Genomic DNA, 26,018 nt, shown 5'->3' with positions numbered 1-26,018 from the left:
CACAGAAGTTCACCCACTGGAGTGAAGGTTCTGAGCCCCAGGTCAGGCTTCCCAACTTGGGGTTCCGACAACAGGAGGAGGAATTCCTAGAGAAACAGACTTTGAAGGCTAGAGGGATTTCATTGCAGGATTTCAACAGGACTGGGGGAAACAGAAACTGCACTCTTGGAGGGCACACACAAAGAGATGTGCAAATCGGGACCCAGGGGAAGGAGTGGTGACCCCATAGGAGACTGAACCAGACCTATCTGCTAGTGGCTGTGTCTCACCATGAGGACAAGGACACTGGAAACAGAAGTTCTGGGAAGTACTCCTTGGCGTGAGCCCTTCCAGAGTCCGCCATTAACCCCGCCACAGAGCTTGGGTAAGCTCCAGTGTTGGGTCCCCTCAGGCCATACAACCAACCGGGAAGGAACCCAGCCCCACCCATCAGCAGACAAGTAGATTAAAGTTTTACTGAGCTCTGCCCACCAGAGCAACAGCAAGCTCTACCCACCACCAGTCCCTCCCATCAGGAAACTTGCACAAGCCTTTTAGATAACCTTATCCACCAGAGGGCAGACAGCGGAAGCAAGAAGAACTACAATCCTGCAGCCTGTGGAACAAAAACCACATCCGCAGAAAGATAGACAAGATGAAAAGACAGAGAGCTATGTACCAGATGAAGGAACAAGATAAAACCCCAGAAAAACAACTAAATGAAGTGGAGATAGGCAACCTTCCAGAAAAAGAATTCAGAATAATGATAGTGAAGATGATCCAGGACCTCAGAAAAAGAATGAAGGGAAAGATCAAGAGGATGCAAGAAATGTTTAACAGAAACGTAGAAGAATTAAAGAACAAACAAACAGAGATGAACAATACAATAACTGAAATGAAAAATACACTAGAAGGAATCAATAGCAGAATAACTGAGGCAGAAGAACGGATAAGTGACCTGGAAGATAGAATGGTGGAATTCACTGTCATAAAACAGAATAAAGAAAAAAGAATGAAAAGAAATGAAGACAGCCTAAGAGACCTCTGGGACAACATTAAACGTATTAACATTCGCATTACAGGGTTCCCGGAAGGAGAAGAGAGACAGCAAGGACCCAAGAAAATATTTGAGGAGATTATAGTTGAAAACTTCCCTAGCATGGGAAAGGAAATAGCCACCCAAGTCCAGAAAGCACAGAGAGTCCTATACAGGATAAATCCAAGGAGAAACATGCCGAGACACCTAGTAATCAAATTGGCAAAAATTAAAGACAAAGAAAAAATATTGAAAGCAGCAAGGGAAAAATGACAAATAACATACAAGGGAATTCCCATAAGGTTAACAGCTGATTTCTCAGCAGAAACTCTACAAGCCAGAAGCGAGTGGCATGACATATTTAAAGTGATGAAAGGGAATAAACTACAACCAAGATTACTCTATCCAGCAAGGATCTCATTCAGATTCGATGGAGAAATCAAAAGCTTTACAGACAAGCAAAAGCTAAGAGAATTCAGCACCACCGAACCAGCTCTACAACAAATGCTAAAGGAACTTCTCTAAGTGGGAAACACAAGAGAAGAAAAGGACCTACAAAAACAAACACAAAACAATTAAGAAAATGGTAATAGGAGCATACATATCGATAATTACCTTAAACGTGAATGGAATAAATGCTCCAACCAAAAGACACAGGCTTGCTGAATGGATACAAAAACAAGACCCATATATATGCTGTCTACAAGAGACCCACTTCAGACCTAGGGACACATACAGACTGAAAGTGAGGGGATGGATAAAGATATTCCATGCAACTGGAAATCAAAAGAAAGCTGGAGTAGCAATACTCATATCACACAAAATAGACTTCAAAATAAAGACTATTACAAGAGACAAAGAAGGACACTATATAATGATCAAAGGATCAATCCAAGAAGAAGATATAACAATTATAAATATGTATGCACCCAACATAGAAGCACATCAATACATAAGGCAACTGCTAACACCTGTAAAAGAGGAAATCGACAGTAACACAATAATAGTGGGGAATTTTAACACCTAACTTACACCAATAGACAGATCATCCAAAAAGAAAATTAATAAGGAAACACAAGCTTTAAATGACACAATAGACCAGATAGATTTAATTGATATTTATAGGACATTCCAACCAAAAACAGCAGATTATACTTTCTTCTCAAGTGCACACGGAACATTCTCCAGGATAGATCATATCTTGAGTCACAAATCAAGCCTCAGTAAATTTGAGAAAATTGAAATGATATCAAGCATTTTTTCTGACCACAACGCTATGAGATTAGAAATCAATTACAGGGAAAAGATTGTAAAAAACACAAACACATGGAGGCTAAACAATACATTATTAAATAACCAAGACATCACTGAAGAAAACAAAGAGGAAATCAGAAAATATCTAGAGACAAATGACAATGAAAACACGATGATCCAAAACCTATGGGAAGAAGCAAAAGCAGTTCTAAGAGGGAAGTTTATAGCTATACAAGTCTACCTCAGGAAACAAGAAAAATCTCAAATAAACAATCTAACCTTACACCTAAGGGAACTTAGAGAAAGAAGAACAAACAAAACCCAAAGTTAGTACAAGGAAAGAAATCATAAAGATCAGAGCAGAAATAAATGAAATAGAAACAAAGAAAACAATGGCAAAGACCAATAAAACTAAAAGCTGGTTGTTTGAGAGGACAAAGAAAATTGATAAACCATTAGCCAGACTCATCAAGGAAAAGAGGGAGAGGACTCAATTCAATAAAACTAGAAATGAAAAAGGAGAGGTTACAACAGACACCGCAGAAATACAAAGCATCCTAAGAGACTACTACAAGCAACTCTATGCCAACAAAATGGACAACCTGGAAGAAATGGACAAATTCCTAGAAAGGTATAACCTTCCAAGGCTGAGCCAGGAAGAAATAGAAAATATGAACAGACCAATCACAAGTAATGAACTTGAAACTGTGATTAAAAATCTTCCAACAAACAAAAGTCCAGGACCAGATGGCTTCACAGGTGAATTCTATCAAACAGTTGGAGACAAGCCAACACCCATCCTTCTCAAACTCTTCCAAAAAGTTGCAGAGGAAGGAACACTCCCGAACTCATTCTATGAGGCCCCCATCACCCTGATACCAAAACCACAAAGGTACTACAAAAAAAGAAAATTAGAGACCAATATCACTGATGAATATAGATGCAAAAATCCTCAACAAAATACTAGCAAACAGAATCCAACAGCACATTAAAAGGATCATACACCATGATCAAGTAGGATTTATCCCAGGGACGCAAGGATTCTTCAATATACGCAAATCAATCAATGTGATACACCATATTAACAAATTGAATAAGAAAAAACATATGATCCTCTCAATAGATGCAGAAAAAGCTTTTGACAAAATTCAGCACCCATATTTGATTAAAAAAACACGCCAGAAAGTGGGCACAGAGGGAACCTTCCTCAACATAATAAAGGCCATATATGACAAACACACAGCAAACATCATCCTCAATGGTGAAAAACTGAGAGCATTTCCTCTAAGATCAGGAAGAAGACAAGGATGTCCAGTCTGGCCACTATTATTCAACATAGTTTTGGAAGTCCTACCACGGCAATCAGAGAAGAAAAAGAAATAAAGGAATACAGACTGGAAGAGAAGAAGTAAAACTGTCACTGTTTGCAGATGACATGATACTATACATAGAGAATCCTAAAGATGCCACCAGAAAACTACTAGAGCTAATCAATGAATTTGGTAAATCTGCAGCATACAAAATTAATGCACAGAAATTTCTTGCATTCCTCTACACTAATGATGAAAAATCTGAAAGAGAAATTAAGGAAACACTCCCATTTACTATTGCAATGAAAAGAATAAAATACCTAGGAATAAACCTACCCAGGGAGACAAAAGACCTTTATGCAGAAAACTATAAGACAGTAATGAAAGAAATTAAAAATGATACAAACAGATGGAGAGATATACCATGTTCTTGGATTGGAAGAATCAATATTGTAAAAATGACTATACTACCCAAAGCAATCTACAGATTCAGTGCAATTCCAATCAAGTCACCAATGGCATTTTTTACAGAACTAGAACAAAAAAATCTTAAAATTTGTATGGAGACACAAAAGATCCCAAATAGCCAAAGCATTTTTGAGGGATAAAAAACGGAGCTGGAGGAATCAGACTCCCTGACTTCAGACTATACTACAAAGCTACAGTAATCAAGACAGTATGGTACTGGCACAAAAACAGAAATATAGATCAATGGAATAGGATAGAAAGCCCAGAGGGAAACCTACGCACCTGTGGTCACCTTATTTTTGACAAAGGAGGCAAGAATATACAATAGAGAAAAGGCAGCCTCTTCAATAAGTGGTGCTGGGATAACTGGACAGCTACATGTAAAAGAATGAAATTAGAATACTCCCCAACAGCATATAGAAAAATAAACTCAAAATGGATTAAAGGGCTTGATGTAATGCCAGACACTATAAAACTCTTAGAGGAAAAGATAAGTAGAACACTCTATGACATAAATCACAGCAAGATCCTGTTTGACCCACCTCCTAGGGAAATGGAAATAAAAATAAACAAATGGGACCTAATGAAACTTCAAAGTTTTGGTCAGCAAAGGAAACCATAAGCAAGACGAAAAGACAACCCTCAGAATGGGAGAAAATATTTGGAAATGAAGCAACTGACAAAGGATTAATCTCCAAAATTTACAAGCAGCTCAATATCGAAAAAACAAAGAACCCAATCCAGAAATGGGCAGAAGACCTAAATAGACATTTCTCCAAAGAAGACATACAGATGGCCAAGAAGCACATGAAAAGCAGCTCAACATCACTAATTATTAGAGAAATGCAAATCAAAACTACAATGAGATATCACCTCATGCCAGTTAGAATGGGCATCATCAGAAAATCTACAAACAGCAAATGCTGCAGAGGGTGTGGAGAAAAGGGAACCGTCTTGCACTGTTGGTGGGAATGTAAATTGATACAGCCACTATGGAGAACAGTATGGAGGTTCCTTAAAAAACTATAAATAGAATTACCATATGACCCAGCAATCCCACTACTGGACAAATACCCAGAGAAAACCATAATTCAGAAAGACACATGCACCCCAATGTTCATTGCAGCCCTATTTACAATCGTCAGGACACGGAAGCAACCTAAATGCCATCGAGAGACGAATGGATAAAGAAGATGTGGTACATGTATACAATTGAATATTACTCAGCCATGAAAAGGAATAAAATTGGGTCATTTGTAGAGACATTGGTGGATCTAGAGACTGTCTTACAGAATGAAGTAAGTCAGAAAGAGAAAAACAGATATCGTTTATGAACGCATATATGTGCAACCTAGAAAAATGGTACAGATGAACTGGTTTGCAGGGCAGAAATTGAGACACAGATGTAGAGAACAAACGTATGGACATCAAGGGGGAAGTGGTGGTGGGGGTTGGTGGGATGAATTGGGAGATTGGGATTGTCATATATACACTAATATGTATAAAATGGATAACTAATAAGAACCTGCTCTATAAAAATTTTTTTTAATAAAATTCAAAAAAAAATTAAAAAATAGAAAGCATGAATGAAAAAAATACAATAATAATGAAATTCTGTGAAAAGATTCCTAACAAGGCCAAAGTAAAAATTGAATAAAATTTCACTAAGAAATAAAATAAAAGAACCTTGTGAATCAGTATAGAGTCTCCGTAAAATATTTTGAAAGAATTAATATTCCTACATTAGAGTTGTTCATAAATAAGTCTGACAAACCACTGAGCTCTCTGAGCTCCCATTTAATTTTATTTTTTTGTCCTCTCTTGGGTAATTATCTCATTCTCTCTGGTTATTTTCATATATATATATATATATATATATATATATAATGTTATATGAATGCTCTCGATTCACCTCTTTATCAGAAGTAGCTTTATGACCCAGAATAATGACCCCTATGTAGAATTAGCACTGTCCAATACAACTCTCTGTGATGGTGGAAATGTTTCATACCTGCACTGTCTGATAAGGTAGCCACTAGCCACATAAGGATGTAGATTGTTGTGTGCCTGAGGAATTTAATTTTAGATTTAATTTTAGTTAATTTCAATTTAAATAGTTACATGTGGCAAGTTGATACTCTACTGGACAGTGCACTTCTAGATTATTTTCACTAGCCTCATACTCAAGGCTAAATCCTGGCTCAGCGCTGAGAAGCTTAAAACTTAAACTACAGAAAAGGAAAAAGGCAAAGGACAATTTTAAACCAAAAAAAGGAGTTATTTAAAATTCTTATACAGTCTGCACTCAAAAAAATAGTTCGTTCAGTGAATTAAAACTCCTGTGCATTCAAAAAAAAGGAGAGAAATCAAATGTGGAAACTTGTCCCCTTAAGGATAGTTGGATGGGTAGAAGGGAGTAATAAAAATACCTCCAGTGCCTTCATTTATGACTCTCTCAATGCTCTTTTCTTCTGGAAAGCATACAAATTAGTTCTTACCATTTTTGTATATTTTAATTTTATAAATATTACATATAAATGTTTTGAACCCAAATTAAAGTTATTAGTGAAAAAACAGGAAACACAAATGGAAAAAAAGAGATCCAAGTTTTCAGCTTATGCACTGGGGGAGAAAAATCCTACATTTAACCATAGTGCCTAATTGTCACATAGTAAACATTATAAGAATTTTTTATTGATTTCTGAATGATTTACCCCAAACTACCCGTAAGATACAGAACTAAGGGGCAGAAAACCTAGCTTGACTGTTGCAACCATGTTCAAGATAATATAGCACTATCAGTGCTTCTCAAAGTTCAATGTAATGTCACCTGGGGATCCTGTTAAAATTAGCAGGATCTGACTCAGTAGGTCTGAGGGGAGGCCTGAAAGTCTTCAGTAGTAACAAACTCCCAGGTGATGCTTATGCTGCTGGTCCACAGACAATACTTGGAATAGCAAGAGCTCTGTTACCAGATGGTTTAAGTTTGAATCCTGGCTGTGCCACTTACTAGTTTTATGCCTTGAGCAAGTTACTTAACTTCTAGGCATCTCAGTTTCCTCAATTGTAAAATGGGGAGAAATAACAGTATCTGCTTCAATTAAAAATTTGAAAGTATCATAGTACACTTAGAAGAGCACTTGCCACACTTATATTTCTTAAGTACTTATTCAGTTTCTAAGGGCTGGGAATTAAGGTCTTGGGGAATTTTTTTTAGGAGGCAGAGGTTTTTTGTTTTTACTACTTTCTTTGCACAATGAGAACAGATTTTGAAATAAGCAAAAGATAAAATTCTTTCTCACTCTAGTTTTTTAGAACCGTTTAATTTTATCATGCCTATATACTAATAAATGAAATTATTTGGTAGAATATCTAGCATGCGTATTCAAAGGGACTTATGAACTACACATTTACCATAGTAATCCAGTGCAAGTGAAGGCATTGAAGGCAAATGAGAGAAGACATGAAAGCTGTCATAAAAACCCTTATTTATATGACGATTATATAATTTTAGAAAGGTAAGATGAAGGTTCATTTTTGAAAGTCAATTGTTCTTTTATAGATGAGAAAACAAGCAGTTTCAGATTTACGCACACTGAAAGCTGAACTGGCACAGAAGAAATTTATTACATCTTTTCAATCTCAATAAGGTATGTTAACTTAAAATTTTTATTTGTTAAAAAACTTACTTGAACAGATTTGTTTAACCGTTGTTCTCCTTGTTTTCATATAAATTATAAGTTTTACATCTTTTCCCTTTTCATGTGTTTATTATACAGTGTTTCAGGAGATATTAGATGTAAAAAAGCAAAATGGTGTCTATTTGACTATTTTTGAAGGTTTCAGATGTGTAACATATTATTTTACAGTACTATATTTCATTATTTTCATTTTTTAATAGTCTTAAAATGTAATACCTAGAATGACTGTAATATGAAAAATCATATATTTTAATAAATATGAATCTAACTTGCATCTACAGCTATGTAGAGATTAGTACTAAGAATTTAAATTTTTAAAATTTATTTTAAAAATACAGAGACAGCAGTAATTCAGCAAGTACTGTGGAAAATGGTTGGTTTTACTTTGCCGTAAATAATTGTGCAAGTAGGAAATGAAATATTCTCATAACAGATGACCTAATTGTCATTTATTCAAATTTGGAGAGGGAAAAATGTACAGGGAAGGCAGGATTTATGTAAATCCAGAGTTTAAGGATGCAGATTTCTAATCTAAGTATTTATAGGAACTAATATAAGTTCTACACAATATTCTTCTTGCCTTGAGAAAGGAAACTGAGACCTCTGTACATTTCTTTGCACAAAATGTCTCTTTTAGAAAGAAAAAAACAGTTGAGAAACCAATGTCTTTAGATAATTAAAAGTAAAATGCAGATATAGAAAATGAAAAAAATTTAACCATGGAAACAAAACTAACCAAGAAATATATTATAGATGTCCATAAATGAAGGAATATTAATAATTGGAAGGGTAAATGCCAATGAATAGAATCGGGTTCAACACCAGGTTTTTCATAAACATTTCAGATATAACCTCAAAAAAATAATTTAGTTGGAAAATATTAGGTGGCTCTAACCTACTAATTCAAAATATTAGTACTAAGTTATCTTCTTGTATTTTCTAAGTATTTTGATCCTTTATATTCATTATTCCCCCCCCTCTGGAGGCATAAGTGAGTTTAATTCAGGTGACTCAGAGAACATGAGTGCTGTATGGAATCAGGAAGGAGAAAAATGATTTGCATCAAATGAACCTAAAGACACAAAATTGCAGGTTTTAAATTTAGATTTATTGAATAAAAAATATAGAGCAAACTGATTCCCAAAGACTAAATTTTTAAAAATATATTTCTAAGCAAAAAATTTCTACTTCAAATTATACATATTTTAGAAATTAGCATTGATTGGTAAGCATATATTTTAATATGGAGGAAATTTTAGCATAATAAAATTGTGAAAGCAGTTGTTCCCAACTATAATATTAAACATCATACAGAGGAATATTTGATATGGTAGGTTGACTTGTTTCTTACCTTTATGTTGTACACTGAAGATATAAATAGGTATGTATTTTTCAAATTCAAACAATCAAAGCATTTCTTTATTCTTTATCTGTTTTTGAGTACACTAATAACTAAAATATGTAGCAATCTGAAAAAAGGTATATATTTTTTAATCTCTTCAAGAAACTAGATCTGTTTAAACAGATCATTTTTCTAAACCTTAATAGTTTAACAAAAGATGTTCATCTCTGTCACAGCTTTGGTTTTAAAGCTTTCCACATTTCTTCAGTTTGCTGTTTGTCTATAGCATCTCCAGAGTAGTCAAGACAGTTTGCATGCCACATGCCAATGCCGAGTAAGCCACGGTTTTGTACATATGCTGCCTTTAGAGAAATGCTCTGAGGGTCATCATACCACACTTGATGAAAATGCCCAGCCTGATCCTATACAAATAAATTAAAATGTAACTTTAAAGTATTCAGTGCAATAAGAGGGAAAGGTGTTTCTTAAATCCAATGATTCAAGAAGGAGTCAATGAAATAATAAAAATTTTAGGGCATACATAATACTTTCCATGGTTCTATATGTAATACTTTCTAGATATCATTGCTTATGGCACTTTTACAACAATAGAGATTACACAAATGAGCCTCCCAGTATATCCTATTTAAAATCCTTCTTATGCCCTAAGATTCTTTCCTTGCTCTGATCTGATGATTATCAACCAAGATGTACTGTACACATTTGAATCACTTGTGAGGGCTTTTAAAAACAGATTCTTGGGACCCACACCACATGAAACCTATTGAATCAAAATCTTCCAGGGCTAGTGCTATAACATATATTTATTTGTTTCTTTATGTTATGTTTTAATGTTCCATTAGGTGATTCTGATATGTAGCCAAGGTTAAGGAGAATCACTGCTTTTGTCCTCTAAAACCAGCTTATATACTTTTTGGGATTTCCTTACAGTTCCTGGAAATGTGCCTAGTTAGGAGCTCAACAGGTGATTTTGTTTATGATGAATGTCAGTGGACAAAGAAAACATCTCCTTTTCTAGGTCTTACAGAATTGAGTCTAAGAGCCTGTTGGGTCTGGACCCCATGGGTGACTTAGGCACGCACCTAAGAACCACAAACTAGAAACTAGTCTTATGCTCACCTTCCACCCTGTAAAGTCCTTCTCCCCAGCATCACTTGCCTCTATCTAGTGCTAAACACAGTCTCTTTTAGAAGGTATGTAAGCTATGGATAAAGGATAAAAGAAAGAGGAAAGGAGCAGAATTAGGCAAAAGCGTAAAGGAAGAGAAAAAGATAGGAAGTAAAAATAGAATGATCTGTGATTTAAAATAATTTACTGATTTTTATATGTCTGGGGAACTCTTTAAAGACAGTTCTCAATGAATACCAGTAATATTTCTATTTATGGTAGCACCACGAGAATTAGAATCATCTCCTAAGATGACTGCTTTAAAGGACAATAGTCACTTGGTAAATGAATAAGCTATGGCATATTTAAGTATAGTAGATTCATTACATACAAGCATATCTCATACTATATCTTATATTCCGTTCTTTAAAATCTTTAGAACTCGAAAAAGCTATACATGCTCTAGTTCCAATTGTGATTCAATATTAAAAGGCAACTTGCAAAACCTGTACCTAAATATGGAAAGATTTATTTTTGTAGAGTCAGGGGCAAACCCAAAGACATGCACCTTTGAATTTTGCCATCATTCTAGCTAGTACTTTGAGCCTTTTTGATATGTTAAGAAATTTCAAATGCCTCAAATAGTGAAGGATCAAAGGATAAAAAACTGAGTATATGTAAGTTTGACAGATGTCTGGTTAAGGAATGTATGCCTCCAAGAATATTGAGTGCAAGATGAAGCTGTTATTGCTAAGACAGCATAAGAAAGCAGAATGATTCTCTTCAGTTAAAACAAAAACTTGATTTGGGTTGCTGTGGAATTTTACAATGAATGAAGAAGAACAAATTGGTTATAAATAGATGGTTGTCTGAAGTGCCATTAAATGAATGGTTTTCAAGGCTCATCAAAATGTTTTCTGAGTTCTAAAATCTTAAAGAATGTGTCTTCTTATGCATTAAGGAAAAAATAAGTCAGGAATTACAAAAAACAGTACATCATAGGGTAAAGTATTTATTCTAAATTACATATTTCCAAACTATGTATAATTGGTTAAACAAACCCTTTACCAAACTGATATCCATGAAACACTGTTGCCCTGCATGTTTCTAAGAGTGCTAGGAAACAGAGTTCTATGTTAAACAATTAAATGGCTTTATGTACTGTAGTACATCTTAAATCCTTGAATATAATGTTATATATTATAAATCTCCAAGAGAGACTTACAGTTTGTAGTGTTTTCCAAATATATTTGGCCATGGCACATGCATGTGTATTTGTGTGTGTTTGTGTTTTTTTAGTATATTCTTTTTATGTTTAATCTTTAAAATGAAAAAAATATATACAATTTTAAAGGTTACTTTCCATTTACAGTTATTACAAAATGCTGGCTATATTCCCTGTGTCGTACAATACATCCTTGAGCCTATCTTAAACCCAACAGTTTGTACCTCCCACTCCCCCACCCCTGTCTTGCCCATCGCCCCTACTCTTCCCACTGGTAACCACTAGTGTGTGTGGGTGTGTGTGTGTCTATGTGTTATTAACAGTTCCCAGAACAGAGTTCTATAAATACTTTTTGGTAAAGACAGGATCACAGTGTACCCTAGTTTAATGTTTATACTTAAGATTCTAAAGTTTATAAAGCTCTACACTAAAGCCTTCTACATAATTGATATACAGGCATGTACATGTATATCAATTATAATTTATTAAATTTGTATATTTGCAGTCATCCTTTTGTAAATGGGTACCAGACCATTAGAAAGAAATATAAGTTGTTGCTGGAATTAACGTTCATCATATCATTTTAGGGTTCCTTTTGTAGTAACATAATTCAAGGTAAATTAAAGATGGTTTGTACTTAGATTTTTGAGGTGTGAAAAAGTTTTTATTATGCTAAAGGTAAACTATGGAAAAGATAACTTTTCTTTGTCCCTTTGGTATGGCAATTCCTATTTATCAAACACTACCTGACAGAATTGCTAGTCATTTACTCTGTTTCTTCAAGTTTCTGTTTGTAATATTTTTCTGTCTCTAATTTTTAATTTTGTTGAATATCACATAGTTTGAATTGTGGAATAAATTTGAAATGATACCATTTTCCATTGTGAAGTCCCTGATGACACATCTCCTGTTCTCAGCCTCATTCCTCCCTATATAAGAGCCTCATCAGAATTTTGAGGCTACTTTGAAATAGAGGTTTTCAGAGCAAGTAACCCATTTTGGCCCAAAGCTCTTTCAAAAGCCACAGACATCATTTATAATTGACAACTCTTAAGGAAATCCTGTTTGTGACACACATGTTTTTATTATATCATCTAAAATGACAAGTGGCCCATGCAGAGCAGTTCCACTATTAGCATAACTTGAATTGCTCACAAGGGAAGTAAAGTTCCTGATTACACAGATTCAAAGACAAGTCTACTCATGTAAACAGCAGTCTGTATGTTGTACCCTATAAGAAAACTGATAGAAAATCTTACTTTCAAATATGTAATTATGAAAATACACAATTATGAAAACTAAAGATTGATAACTTGTGAAAAGTCTTACTTGATAGTGATAATAAGGAGACTGCTGAATTTTAGCCCACAGTCTTCCAGAAGTAGAACTATTTACTTGCTTCATGATCATTTGATAGGCCACCTGACGGTATACAGCATCTTTACAAGGGTATTTTGCAGTGGTACAAACATGATTCTAGAAATGCAAAAATGTTCATGTTATAGATTATCAATTAAGCAAATCTTAAGCAATTAAGCAAATCCAAAAATATAATAAAATTATTTATTAGACATAAAATATATACTATAGATAGATAACCTGACTATATGGAATAAAAGTTAAATTTCATTACTAAATAGAAATATAATATTCAGAAACTTGTATGGGATTTAATTATTTAAAATAAACTGTCTACATTTTAGTCTCAAACTATATTAAATAAATTCTCAATAAAGTATATATATTCTATATAGAGAGAAATGTCTAAATTATAAATAAAATGAAGTTTATATAGAAGAAACAAAACAGACTCTAAAAAATATAATAGAAAGAGAAAAAAATTACATAAGAAATGATCTGTTCTTACCACTGATAGATTTTGGCAGGTATAATCATAACCATACCAGGGAATACCCATTACAAGTTTCTTAGGGTTAATGCCTATCTTGATGTAGTCATCATATCCTAACCAAATAGGAACAGAAAAAGCATATTTTTTTTCTCTTCATATGTCTACTAATGTGTTCATACAAGCTATGCAACCACTCAGAATCCAAGTTTGTAACAACAGGTACATTTATGTAAAATATTAATATGGTGTTTCTCGAATATATTATAAAAGTCATCTCTTAAGAACTATAAATTTGGTATCACTTTCTAAACAATTTCTTTTTGAATAATAGAAAATATTCAGAACAATTTAGATCAAATTGAAGCAAAAAATTCACAAAATTTAATTTTAGGAACAATGACACATTTTAGTAACAATGACACATTTTAGAAAAGCATGCTAATTGTGTCTATTAACTGCTAAGGCATGGATTTGATATTCTAGATTCTAAAGCTTTAAAAAAAGTTCTATAAGTCTTAAACTTTCTGGCAGGTGTGGTCTCACAATTACTTACAGAACACACAAGTGTTCCACATTTTATCAATATCCTATAAGCATGGATTACAGCTTGGGATAAGGAATGAACCCATCTTACTCTGTAGCAGATAATCTGTAGTTATAGGAAACAAAGAGAAAAATGAACAAATTCCTGGTACTATCAATCCCTTTCTTGCCCATGCTGCAAATTATGTTTTCCCACCAAGATATGTTCCAAGATTAGCTAGAATGTTGAGGAAATTTGCTGTTTTTCAGAGGCTTTAAAGTTATTGTGTACTGTTAAATATCCAAGAGAGGGGTGGAGTATGCATCATTTCCCAAACATATTTGACAATGAACCTTTTGTTGATATACATAATTATCATCTCTTTCATAAACACAGTTGGCAAACATTGGGTTAAATAATTATTTTGTATTATAACACAAATTATTTTTCAAATTTTAAATAGTATATGCTTATGATCAGACTATTCTATCTAGACAATTAGGACGTGATAAAATGAGGCCAGGGTCTATGATTTTACCTCTATATGAAAAATAAAATAATTTTTATTTATTACTCAACACTTAAATCTATGCTAACTATCCCAGAAAATCTCACTTAAGTCCAAAAGATAGCAAGCAATCTTTAATTCAATTGGTTGATGGGATATAAACCAATCCAAACTTTGGAAAGGATAATGCAAAGGCCACATCATATGAATGACAGATCAGAGGTACTCTTTTTTTTTTTTCTTGCGGTACGCGGGCCTCTCACTGTTGTGGCCTCTCCCGTTGCGGAGCACAGACTCCGGACGCGCAGGCTCAGCGGCCATGGCCCACGGGCCCAGCCGCTCCGCGGTATGTGGGATCTTCCCAGACCGGGGCACGAACCCGTGTGCCCTGCATCGGCAGGTGGGCTCTCAACCACTGCACCACCAGGGAAGCCCCAGAAGTACTCTTAATTCTAATAGGAATATAATTTTTAATGTAGCATGGGTACTAATAGTAAATGCCAAATAAGATAAAGCCAGTCCTATCAATCATGTATAATAGGTACTCACATTATAGCTACCTTTGCTATTAAATTATTTAACATTGGTTATTTCAACAAAAATATTCTATCAAATTCTAAGTAAGCAAATATCTTCTTCATGTAACTTTCTGACAAGAGTGTTGACTTGAAGTTAGAACACCTGCTTGAGTTCCAACCATATAATACTTAATAGCTGTGCAATCATGAGAACTTAACACCCTTCATCTTATCTATAATAGAGGGTTAATATAATACACCTACCTCCCAAGACTTTTTAGAGGTAATTGAAAACTTCAGAACTTTAAAACTTTGTGTAAACTTTAAAGCTCTCAAATTAAGAGGTTTTTATATGTTTCAAGAAAGCATTACAAATGGAAAAGGTATACAAATGACTTAGAAATACTAAAATATATCTTAATGTTTGAGGTTATAGAATTAATATCGCTGATAAATGATTGTTTTGTGAATTCTTACCAGTTAATGTCTTAGTATAGGGAGAATTGGCTCCTGCAATACATTGTGACCAGACCAGACTTCGTTCACCATAAGACATCACAAAGAGAAAGTCACAAGCATCTGCAATTCCAGTATAATTATAGCACCTCCTACCTAAGCAGTTTGGAGACCAAGATACATCAAATGTTACCTGTGGGAAAACCATTTTATGTAACATGATCAAATATGCATATTATGGCAGATGTTTTGTTGATTATATATTCTCTTGCCTCATATTACTCCCCCCCTCAAAAAGAACCACTTATGTGTCTGACTTAAGGTTTGACATGTATGGAACTAGAACAATTCTAAGAAATATATTTTTTGCCTACACGGACTGACCCAGACATATATTTTGGACAATGTTTTGGACATCTATTTAGATAATGGACATATATTTGGACACAGGCATATTTGGACATATACAATGACCAGGAGCAGGCACTGTGCAGAAGAGGAGTTTAAAGTCACATGCCTCCAGAGGACAGACTAGCAACTCGACTGACTGAAGGAAACTGGTGTAATCACAGTAGGGTGTGGTAGGGCCCATAAGCAACTAGAGAGTAAAAGCACACTAAAAGAATTCAAATACGAAAGTTCTTAAAAATATCATGCAAGCTAAATAGGTCATCTCTTGGCACAAGCTTACTGGACTGTGTTGGCAGCTTGAGCCCTTGATTTACAATTACTTTACATGGTAAGTTTAGTCCAACATTATAGTTAAAGGGTAGTGGTGTTTTATGGCTACAAGTATAAATTAATCAACTCAAGATGTTGAACAAATCACTTAAATGGTCTTATTTTATGGAAATATTCAAATAAAACTTGAGTGTTAAATTATCTTTCATTTTTGAATAGTGAGCCAGTCCTCAATAAGGATGAATCTCTTTCAAAGATTTATTGCTGGGGTTCCCTGGTGGCGCAGTGGTTAAGAGTCCGCCTGCCGATGCAGGGGACATGGGTTCGTGCCCCGGTCCGGGAAGATCCCACGTGCCGCGGAGCGGCTGGGCCCGTGAGCCATGGCCGCTGGGCCTGCGCATCCGAAGCCTATGCTTCGCAATGGGAGAGGCCGCAACAGTGAGAGGCCTGCGTAACGCAAAAAAAAAAAAAAAAAAAAGATTTATTGCCTTAAGATGTTGGTCAAAGGGTCAAACTCTCAGTTATAAAATAAATAAGTTCCGAGACCTAATGTAAAATAAAAAAGATTTATTGCCTTAACTGAATATTAATTAGCTTTATTTTATTAATATAGGTCTGCAAACATTCTAAAGCTTCATTAAAAGTTTTCTTCTTAATTAGGCTCTCAATAAATGTATTGATTAATATTACAAAAAATTGAGGTATTTTAGTTAAAGTTTTACACTTTGGCTAATTTATTCTACTATAACTCTTTTTAGGACTTTCTCAAAATTCTCTCTGTAATTCTTTCATTATTAACACTAAAGGAAGCTCTGCTTTGTAAGTCTAGGCTTTCCCCAAAGCTCTCCAGCAAAATAGGTTATAAAGTGAAATTTTTACATATTGGACTTCATTTTATCACTGTCCCCTCTTACAAAATGGAAGTATAATAAGGTAATAGAGAAAGTGATTACCTCTAAGCAGGTAAATTTCAAATCCAAGAGAGGTAAGTCCTTACCTCTCTCCTGAGCAGTGAGAATATTTTCACCTGGGTTTCCTCCTGAGCAGTGAGAATATTTTCACCTGGGTTTCCTGTCATGGATAATCTCATATTTTTGAGAAGGCAGCATTATTAGAAAAGAAATTAGAAAAGAAATCAAAAGACTTTGGTTCTTTTCTTGGCTCTCTTATAACTAGGTTATTTCATTTTAAATATCTGATCTGTTTTCCCACATGTAACAATGAAGGTGTAGAAAGAATTCTTCAAGAGCACTTCTAGCTCTTTAATTCTGTGATCACAAATTCTATAATCCTAAATTATCATCTTTTCCCAAAAACTCATTTCTCCTTCCTGGGGCTCTATATTAGTCATTTTTTTCTGGTCACCAGTTTAAGAACCTTTGGGCCATTTTGTGACTCTTCTTCCCTCACACCCCATAACTAATCTCACATTTTCCTTTGAGTGGCCTCTCACAGTTTTTCTGCCCATTCCTTTCCATTAATTAATAAATCCAATGAATATTGAACACTTGCTGAGTTTTAGGGTTATGCCATCATCCCAGTTCAAACCATAAATTCCAAGTTATTGGATTACTGGGTTAGTCCTTACAGGTCTCTCTCCTCTAGACTTTTTTACGTACTACCATAAATAATCTTCCCCAAATACTTTCTATACACATTACCCATTACATACAGAATAAAATGCATACTCTTCAGTGTAACATCCTGGATCTTCCACAATCTGGTTCATCTTGGCAACTTTACTTCCCACTAACTTAACTAACATGAACTTGACATAGCAGCCCAAATTGCTCTACTTGCCCCTCAAACATGGAAATAGACATTCCTACTGCAAAATCTTTGCTCAGTCTCTTCCCCCTTGCTCTTTCACTATAGCTTAATCAGGACTAGCAAATAAGTTCCCATATATTAATTCTACCCTATTAACAACAGCAATCTAGAGAATGAGGGAAAAGTATCTGAGACCAAAATGTGTGAGGAGAGGAGTATGGTGGCTTGCATACCAAGTATTTGCTATTCTTGATCTAAATTGTACTCATCTGAAAAGCTGAATTCCACACTGACAAACCTTCCCTACTTGTATAAAGCCACAGAGTTGTTGATCGTTCCATCATTTATTATTTTTCCAGTGACTCTCAAATTCATGTTGACCAACTACACCAGAATCACCTATCACACTTGGTAAAAATACAGTTCCTAGAATCTATGCCAGAATCAACTTCTGGGCATATTTTCAACAAGCACTCCCAGGTGATTCTGAGATAGATTTAGAGTTATTAGTTTATACTATATATATCCTACTTAACTAGACTTAAAATTTTGAAAGGCAGGTATCATTCATATATTCAATAAGTATTTTTTAAACATTGTGTTAGACATCAAGGAACTGGTCCCTGCCTTCAAAAAACTCACTGTCTAGCCTAGCAGTTTTTTCTCAGCTTTACTAAGGTATAATAGACAAGTAAAATTGTAATATATTTTAAGTGTACAATATGATGATATGCATATATATGCAAAAGTATTCCCATCAAGTTAATTAACATAGCCATCACTTTATTTATTTTGGTGATAACACTAAAATTCTACTCTCAGCAAATTTCAAATTATACAATACAGTACGATCAACTATAGTCATCATGTTATGCACTAAATCCTCAGACCTTATTCATCTTACAACAAAGTTTATACCTTTTACCAGCCTAACTGTATCTAACTACAGTTTCCTTATTGACGTTTCCCTATTGATTATCTGCCTGAATAAGCTGTCCATTGCTGAAAGTGGAGTACTAAAGTCCTCTACTATTATATTGCTGTCTGTTTCTCCCTTCAGATATCTTAGTGTTTATTTAATACATTTGGGTGCTCTGATGTGGAGCACCCACAATAAATATTTGAAATTGTTATATCTTCTTGATGAACTGACCCTTTTATAATTATATAATGAACTTTGTCTCTTGTTACCATTTTTGGCTTAAAGTCTATTTTGTCTGATATAAATATAGCTACCCCTGCTCACTTTTGGTTTCCATTTGCCTGGAACTAGTTTTTCAATCCTTTCATTTTTAGTCTATGTGTGTCCTTAAAGCTGAAGTGAGTCTCTTATAGGCGGCATATAGTTGGATCTTGTTGTTTTTAATCCATTCAGCCACTCTGTGTCTTTTGATTCAAGAATTTAGTCCATTTCCATTTAAAGTAATTACTGATAGGTTTCTACGTAATATTGCCATTTTGTTAATTGTTTTCTGGCTATTTTCTAATTCCTTTTTTCCTTTCTTCTTTTCTTGCTCTCTTTCTTTGTGATTTGTGATTCCCTGTAGTGGCATGCTTGATTCCTTTCTGATTTTCTTTTGTATATCTAATGTAGGTTTTTGCTTTGTGGTTATCATGTGGCTTATATTAAAAAAAATTTTGTAACTATGTATGGTGATGGAAGTTAACTAGACTTATTGTGGTGATCATTTTGCAATATATACAAATATCAAATCATTATGTTGTACACCTGAAAAAATAATTTTTTAAAACATCTTATAGTTACAACAGTCTATTTTAAGCTGTTAACAACTTAGAACACATACAAAAGCTCTACATTTTTATACTCCACCACCCGACATTTTATGTTTTGGATGTCAAAATTTACATCATTTTTTATGTGTCCGCTAACAAATTAATGTATAGTTTTTTTTAAGAAGGAAACATCCTAATGTGTTCCTTTATAATTTCTGTAATATACTTTTTTATTGACGTATAGTTAATTTAAAGTGTTGTGTTAGTTTCAGGTGTACAGCGAAGTAATTCAGTAGTACATATATATATACCTATTCTTTTTCAGATTCTTTTCCATTATAGGTTATTACAAGATATTGAATATAGTTCCCTGTGCTATACAGTAGGTCCTTTTTGTTTATCTGTTTTGTATATAGTAGTGTGTATATGCTAATCCCAAACTACTAATTTATCTCCCCCCTACTGCCCCCCCACCACTATCCCCTTTGGTAATCATAAGTTTGTTTTCTTTGTCTGTGAGTCTATTTCTGTTTTATAAATAAGTTTATTTGTATCACTTTTTAGATTCCACATATAAGTGATAACATACGATATTTGTCTCTGTCTGACTTCATTTAATATGATTATCTCTAGGTCCATCCATGTTGCTGCAAATGGCACTATTTCATTCTTTTTTATGGCTGAGTAATATTCCATTGTGTATATATACCACATCTTCTTTATCCAGTCACCTGTCAGCAGACATTTAGGTTGCTTCCATGTGTTGGCTATTGTAAATAGTGCTGCTGTGAACACTGAGGTGAATATATCTTTTCGAATTATAGTTTTGTCTGGGTATATGCCCAGGAGTGGGACTGCAGGATCATATGGCAACTCTATTTTTAGTTTTTTAAGGAATCTCCATAGTGGCTGCACCAATTTACATTCCCATCAACAGTGTAGGAGGTTCCTTTTTCTCCACTCCCTCTCCAGCATTTATTATTTGTAGACTTTTTTTTTTTTAAAGAAGATGTTGGGGGTAGGAGTTTATTAATTATTTATTTATTTTTGCTGTGTTGGGTCTTCGTTTCTGTGCGAGGGCTTTCTCTGGTTGTGGCAAGCGGGGGCCACTCTTCATCGCGGTGCGCAGGCCTCTCACTATCACGGCCTCTCTTATTGCGGAGCACAGGCTTCAGACGCACAGGCTCAGTAGTTGTGGCTCACGGGCCTAGTTGCTCTGCGGCGTGTGGGATCCTCCAAGACCCGGGCTCGAACCCGTGTCCCCTGCATTAGCAGGCAGATTCTCAACCACTGCGCCACCAGGGAAGCCCTGTAGAGTTTTTAATGATGGCCATTCTGACTGGTGTGAGGTGACACCTCATTGTAGTTTTGGTTTGCATTTCACTGAATAAGAATCTCTGGGAGTTGGACCCAGTGTACGTGTGTGTGTTTAATTTTTTTAAGATTCCTGGTTATCTTGGTGTATGACCAGTTTTGAGAATCACTGATCTGGGGCCACACTGTCCTTCTGTTCTCACACATTGCCTGGCAAGATGCCTTATGTTGTGATCTTCTCTCTGATCATGCTCATTATGGTAGTAGGGAAATACTGCCTTTTGTCACAGCACTGACAAGCTCTATGGAATTAGGCTTTGAGCCTTACTGGGCCTTGGGTGCTTTGCAAAGTAATTCAGAGTTTATGGAGCAAGTGAGACACTTCCCCAGAACTACCTCTACTCTTAGGCAAGAGCTGTTTCTGTCCTGCACTGATGAAAGCAGAGCCTGGGCAGCTAAATCCTTCCTGATTCCCATTGCCTATCTAATATTTCTAACTCTGCTGCAAGGCAGGTAGGTGGGGCAATTCCAGTATTGTATCCTGATGTGAATAAAGAACAGATTTGGCACCTTAAAATTTTATAAAACTTCTCTAGTTAAGAACTCAAAAGTTCCAGAAAATTTTTTAGGATGTACTGAAACTTCCTACTCAATAAAACTGAGATTCTATTTGCCATACCTTCATGAACACATTTTGATAGGAAAGATAAGGGGTTTCCAAAAAACACCAAATGAATTTTTACCTGTGATCCCTCAATTTCACGATGGAAAGAGTCTGCAGTTTCTTTGACTAAAGCAGTTAACGCATAATATTCATGTGATGAATGAGCAACTTCTTGTCCATTAATTAATCTTGTCCAATAATCTTGTCCATCTATGGATGGAATAGATTAATTCCATCCATATATTGTGTTTTGGCCAGCTTAACTTGTTGAGCTAACCAGGATGCTCTTAAAGTAGCATTAATGATATCCCTTATGGATACATCTCCTATGGAAGAAATATACATCTTTTGTACATATATGCTTTTCACAGCTTAATAAAATTTACTTCACAAACTCATTCCAAAGAGATCCAAATGTCTTTAAAACACCTCATAATTTTGGAATACTAAGCGCCAAATTTAAGTTTTCCAAACGAAGAAATAATATATCAAGATCACAGAAAATCATTAGTCATTAATCTTCGAAATAACCATTATGAATAAATAGTAATATTATCAAATTAAAAGAAGAAATCATGGACTATGGCTAGCTAAGGGTCATCATGCACCCAAAGTAACAATTAAACATTGATCATATGCCAGGCACTGAGAGTACAACAGTGAATAAGACATAGGGGTCCCAATTAATTGGTGGCAGAGGAAATTAGTGGGGCCTGGAAAGTAGGAGACGGTAGGCTAGGAAGAAATAGGGGCAAGTGTCAAGGCCTGGAGGCAGAGCATGGAGGTTTGCTGACGCCTAAAATTTGGAGGGAGACAACAGTGAAGAACCTGAGGGTGGTAGGCAGGGTTAAATCATGAAAGACCTTGAAGCCCTCTTGAGAAATTATCCCAAGGGAAAGGGTTTTAAAAAGAGAATATACATATTTTAGGTATGCATTTTAGAAAAATCCCTTCAGCTGAAGTGGAAAATGGTTTAAAGAGGCAAAACTGGAGGCAGAATATCTAATAGGAAAGCTTTGGAAGAATGCAGGCCAGAGATGATGGTGACCTCAACTAAAGTTGTGGAGCAGTGGAGACTATGAGATAAATGAATAAATCTGGAAGATCCTAAGAAGGCAAAATTAACAGGACTCTGATCCACTGAATGAGTAAGGTAAGAGAATGGGAGGAGGTTGAAAATACTCAAGTTTCTGGCCGCTGCAGATGGACTCATAGATACTGCATTTACTATGAATGATTTCTGGTGAACCTTACTTCTTAGACTAGTACTCAAGTTAAATACTAAGATGGTTGATGTTATGTTTCTCCTGTATTTTTTTCTCCACAGATAATATTAGAAGCACTGATCATTTTTACTTTATCCCAAATAATGTATTAATTCATTGATTTAGCAAATATTTATTGAATTCCCAGTAAGGTATAGGCAGGGTATATTGTTAGGCATTAGTGACACAGACCAGGTCCATTGGTTATTTAATGCAGTAGTTTTAAGGGCTACATGGAAATGCAGGGTGCCATGACAGCATATAAAGGGGACCTGCGACCCTGGTAGGGCAGGAAAACTTCCCTGAGGACTACACTCTTTAGGGGAGGCCAGAAATCTGGGCAATGACCTAGACAGGGGACAGAGGAGGGGTACCAATGCACAAAAAAGAGCATTCTCAGAAGAGTGAACAAAAAAGGGCAAAGGTCTCAATACCTCAGGAGAATTCTGAATTTCTGGAGCCAAAAGAAGGTCAGTGAGGCTGGAGCATAGAACTCCTGAAAGTACATGGAAACAGATGAAACTGATGAAACTACTGAGGTAGGTGGTAGCAGGATCAAGTAGGGCTTTGTAGACCACTGAGGAGTTGCTATTTTCTCCTGAGATGAACAGGAAGCATTAAAGTATTTTAAGCAGAGGATCATAAGATTTGCATTAAAAAATGAGAGAGACAGACAGACACACAGGGAGAGGGGGAGAGAGAAAGGGAGAGCGATATCTATGATCACTGGGCCACTGTGAGGAGAATGGATGGGTGAGGGTGGGGAGAGCTAGCTATAAAAATTAAACCAGGCTTTTCCTAATTTTCTGTCTCCTTTTTGGTTTTTTGTTTATTTTTCAGAATTAACTGTGCATAACCCATTTTTCTACTAGGCAGTTACCCACTGAAATAATAAAAATTACAAAATGTGAAACTGAACAGCCCATTGTTTTTAGACTTCTTAGAATCATATTTATGTCACAAACCTTACCCCTATTTCAATTCTGATAACTAAGATTGAACGTTAAAAATATACAGAGAGCTTGTGATATAATAGAAATACTAAAAAATAGCTTGATGAACCAATTGAATATGTAAGGGAAAAAGTAATGCAGTCTAGTCTTTGTCTTTGAAAAATATAGGTCAGTAGAGAGAAAAGACCATTAACCACCAGCATACAAATGAACAAAATTTGGCTTCTTTGCATAATTGGTTTTCTAAATGCCCACAGATGCCGCCTAACCGACTAAGAGGTATTGGGTGCTACAGAAAGTCTTTCAGATGTTAGGCTTACACACTAGGCAGGTTCTCCATAAACACTTCCACCGTTTTTACTTCTTTTAAGCAATTATATTACTTTTTTTAACTGACATTTAAATGTCCCTGCCTCAAATGTAATCTGCTAGATTAAGAACTGGCAATTGTCACTATGTTTACACAAGAATTGCTCTTTTAGACTGAACTTTTCCACCTGCCTGATGTGTCCAGTTCCTGGTGCAGTGATCAAACTCTAGGCAGACAAGTGGCCTTCACATTACCTCTGAAAGGGTGTTCGCTTAAAGCTGCCCAAGGCCTTATAAATTCTTAGGTGGGTAGATGGAATTTTTACTTAAAGACCTATTTCTATCCCCCTTCTTGTGTGGCAGGTATAGAAAAGCAAAGTAAGCAGAACTTTCATTCTTCCACTGGACCGTGGGAGTGCTGAGATTCTTTCAAACTCATCCTCAATTCTCTTGGAAACCAATGGGTGTTGCTACTTAGGGAGTATCTCCTTACCAGCCTCCTTGCTTATCTGGCCAGACTGCCTGGGGAGAGGCACAGCAGGGCAATGCAAGGAACTTGCACTTAGAGTCAGATCTGGGTTGGAATACTTACTGTGAGACCTGGGAGGAGTTACTCAACCTCTCTGAGCCAAAATTTCCTAATCTTTAAGGCTGAAGGAAATCTGTGGACAGAAAGGCCCCTCCGCGAGCGGTCAAAGCTGGTTTTGCGCCCCCAACACCTCTTTCTCGGGCTCGGTTATTCTACTGTAACTCCTCTTATGGCCTTAAGGACCAGATCTGGAGCGTCAGGGGAGAGAGGCCACTGACCTCGAAGTCGGGGCGATGAGCGATGGGTGATGGTTCGGCACAGCGCTGGGGCCTGGCACTGGCAGTCGGCCCCGAGCCCGACGCGCAGCGCCAGGAGCAGCGGCAGCAGCAGAGGAGCCAGCCCCAGGGCCCCGTGCAGCGAGGGAACGAGGCGGCAGCACCGGAGCTGCGGCCAGGCCATGCCAGTGGCTCACCAGTCAGCAGAGCTGTCCCGGATTCCCTGGCGGCGCCTGCTTTATGGATGGGAGGGGAGGGGCCGGGCCGAGCTCCCGAGCTGGGCAGGGGAGGAGCTGGGCGGTGGCCAAGTCCGGGGGATCTGGGGCTGCGGGAGAGAGGGACAGAGGCCGAGGCTGCGGTGCCCCTAGCACGTCGAGCCCAGGGACCCGGGGCCTCGGTGCCCGGCAGACAGTTGACTCAAGTGTATATTGCCTACCATCTATGTGCCTCTCTTTGGCTCTGTGTCATAGTTGTTTGTGTCTTCCTTGTGGAGTCTGAAACTGGAGGGAGTCCTCAAAATGGAGAAGTAGGATGCCTTGGAAGGGATGACTGTGCTACATGGTTGGAATGGCCCAAAGATTTTGAAGTTACAGGTATCTGTTGAATTAAGACAGCAGTTCGAATACGGCCTCTAATTTCGCCTCCTCCCATGCTTAAACTCCAGTGAAAACCTCAACCCACAAGGGAAGGGAGATGACAGCAACATTTTGGAAGCTTGAAAGCACAAGTATGAGGGGTAAGTGTCCCAGGCCCCAACAGTGCGGAAACTTGAGAAACAACGCAATTTAAACCAGAATCTTCAAAAGGTTCCGGAACTACAAGAGATGCCTCAGGAATTAGGGGTGAAGGGGAGATGGAGGTTAGAATGTCCGAAAATAAAGGGGAATAGGTGAAAGCTGCTTGAGGAGCAGTGAAATCTCTAGATCCTTTCTCCAACCTTATGTCTCTGGGCAGCTGCCCCTCTCCCACCCAGGCTGAAGTTTGGAGGTTTAATGCTCTGAGGAGGGTGAATTCTCTGGTACTTGCTCGGGTACCATACCTAAAATAGGATATAACTGACTTTGTGCCTGACCACAGATATTGACAACATGCCCGCAGATCATCCTGTAGCAAAATTTAAAGTCAGAAACACCAGGCACCCACTCAGAGCTCCCTCTTTACTTTTTATCTCTTACTTTTAATCATGGACAACAAACAAGGCAATTGAATAATATAAAAGGAACA

General features: G+C 36.3%; 3 protein-coding genes across 4 annotated transcripts in view; 2 read left to right on the top strand and 1 right to left on the bottom strand.

Moving 5' to 3' along the window:
* The window catches only part of SPATA1 (spermatogenesis associated 1), a 48,712-nt gene extending 36,395 nt beyond the window's left edge, over positions 1-12,317 (top strand). The window contains 2 exon segments of the mRNA XM_033437016.2: positions 7,610-7,668; positions 7,670-12,317. Coding sequence (XP_033292907.2) covers positions 7,610-7,668; positions 7,670-7,706 — 96 coding nt within the window. The 3' untranslated portion in view covers positions 7,707-12,317.
* Positions 1-26,018, top strand: part of LOC117202101 (transmembrane protein 258-like) — a 55,611-nt gene that overhangs the window by 488 nt on the left and 29,105 nt on the right. For both annotated transcript variants that reach the window (XM_033431723.2, XM_049708862.1), the window contains exon 2: positions 7,610-7,697. The gene's annotated coding sequence lies outside the window, so the exon portion shown is untranslated. The remainder of the gene's footprint in view (positions 1-7,609; positions 7,698-26,018) is intronic.
* CTBS (chitobiase) lies at positions 9,321-24,978 on the bottom strand. Its single transcript, XM_049716033.1, has 7 exons — positions 24,798-24,978; positions 21,687-21,789; positions 21,543-21,654; positions 15,322-15,493; positions 13,311-13,408; positions 12,773-12,919; positions 9,321-9,512 (listed from the first exon to the last, which is right to left on the bottom strand). Exons 1-7 carry the CDS (start codon positions 24,976-24,978, stop codon positions 9,321-9,323), a joined length of 1,005 nt encoding a protein of 334 aa, XP_049571990.1.

This window comes from Orcinus orca, chromosome 1 (assembly GCF_937001465.1).
Source record: "Orcinus orca chromosome 1, mOrcOrc1.1, whole genome shotgun sequence".
Lineage (NCBI taxonomy): Eukaryota > Metazoa > Chordata > Mammalia > Artiodactyla > Delphinidae > Orcinus > Orcinus orca.
This window is presented reverse-complemented; position numbering and strand designations above follow the sequence as displayed.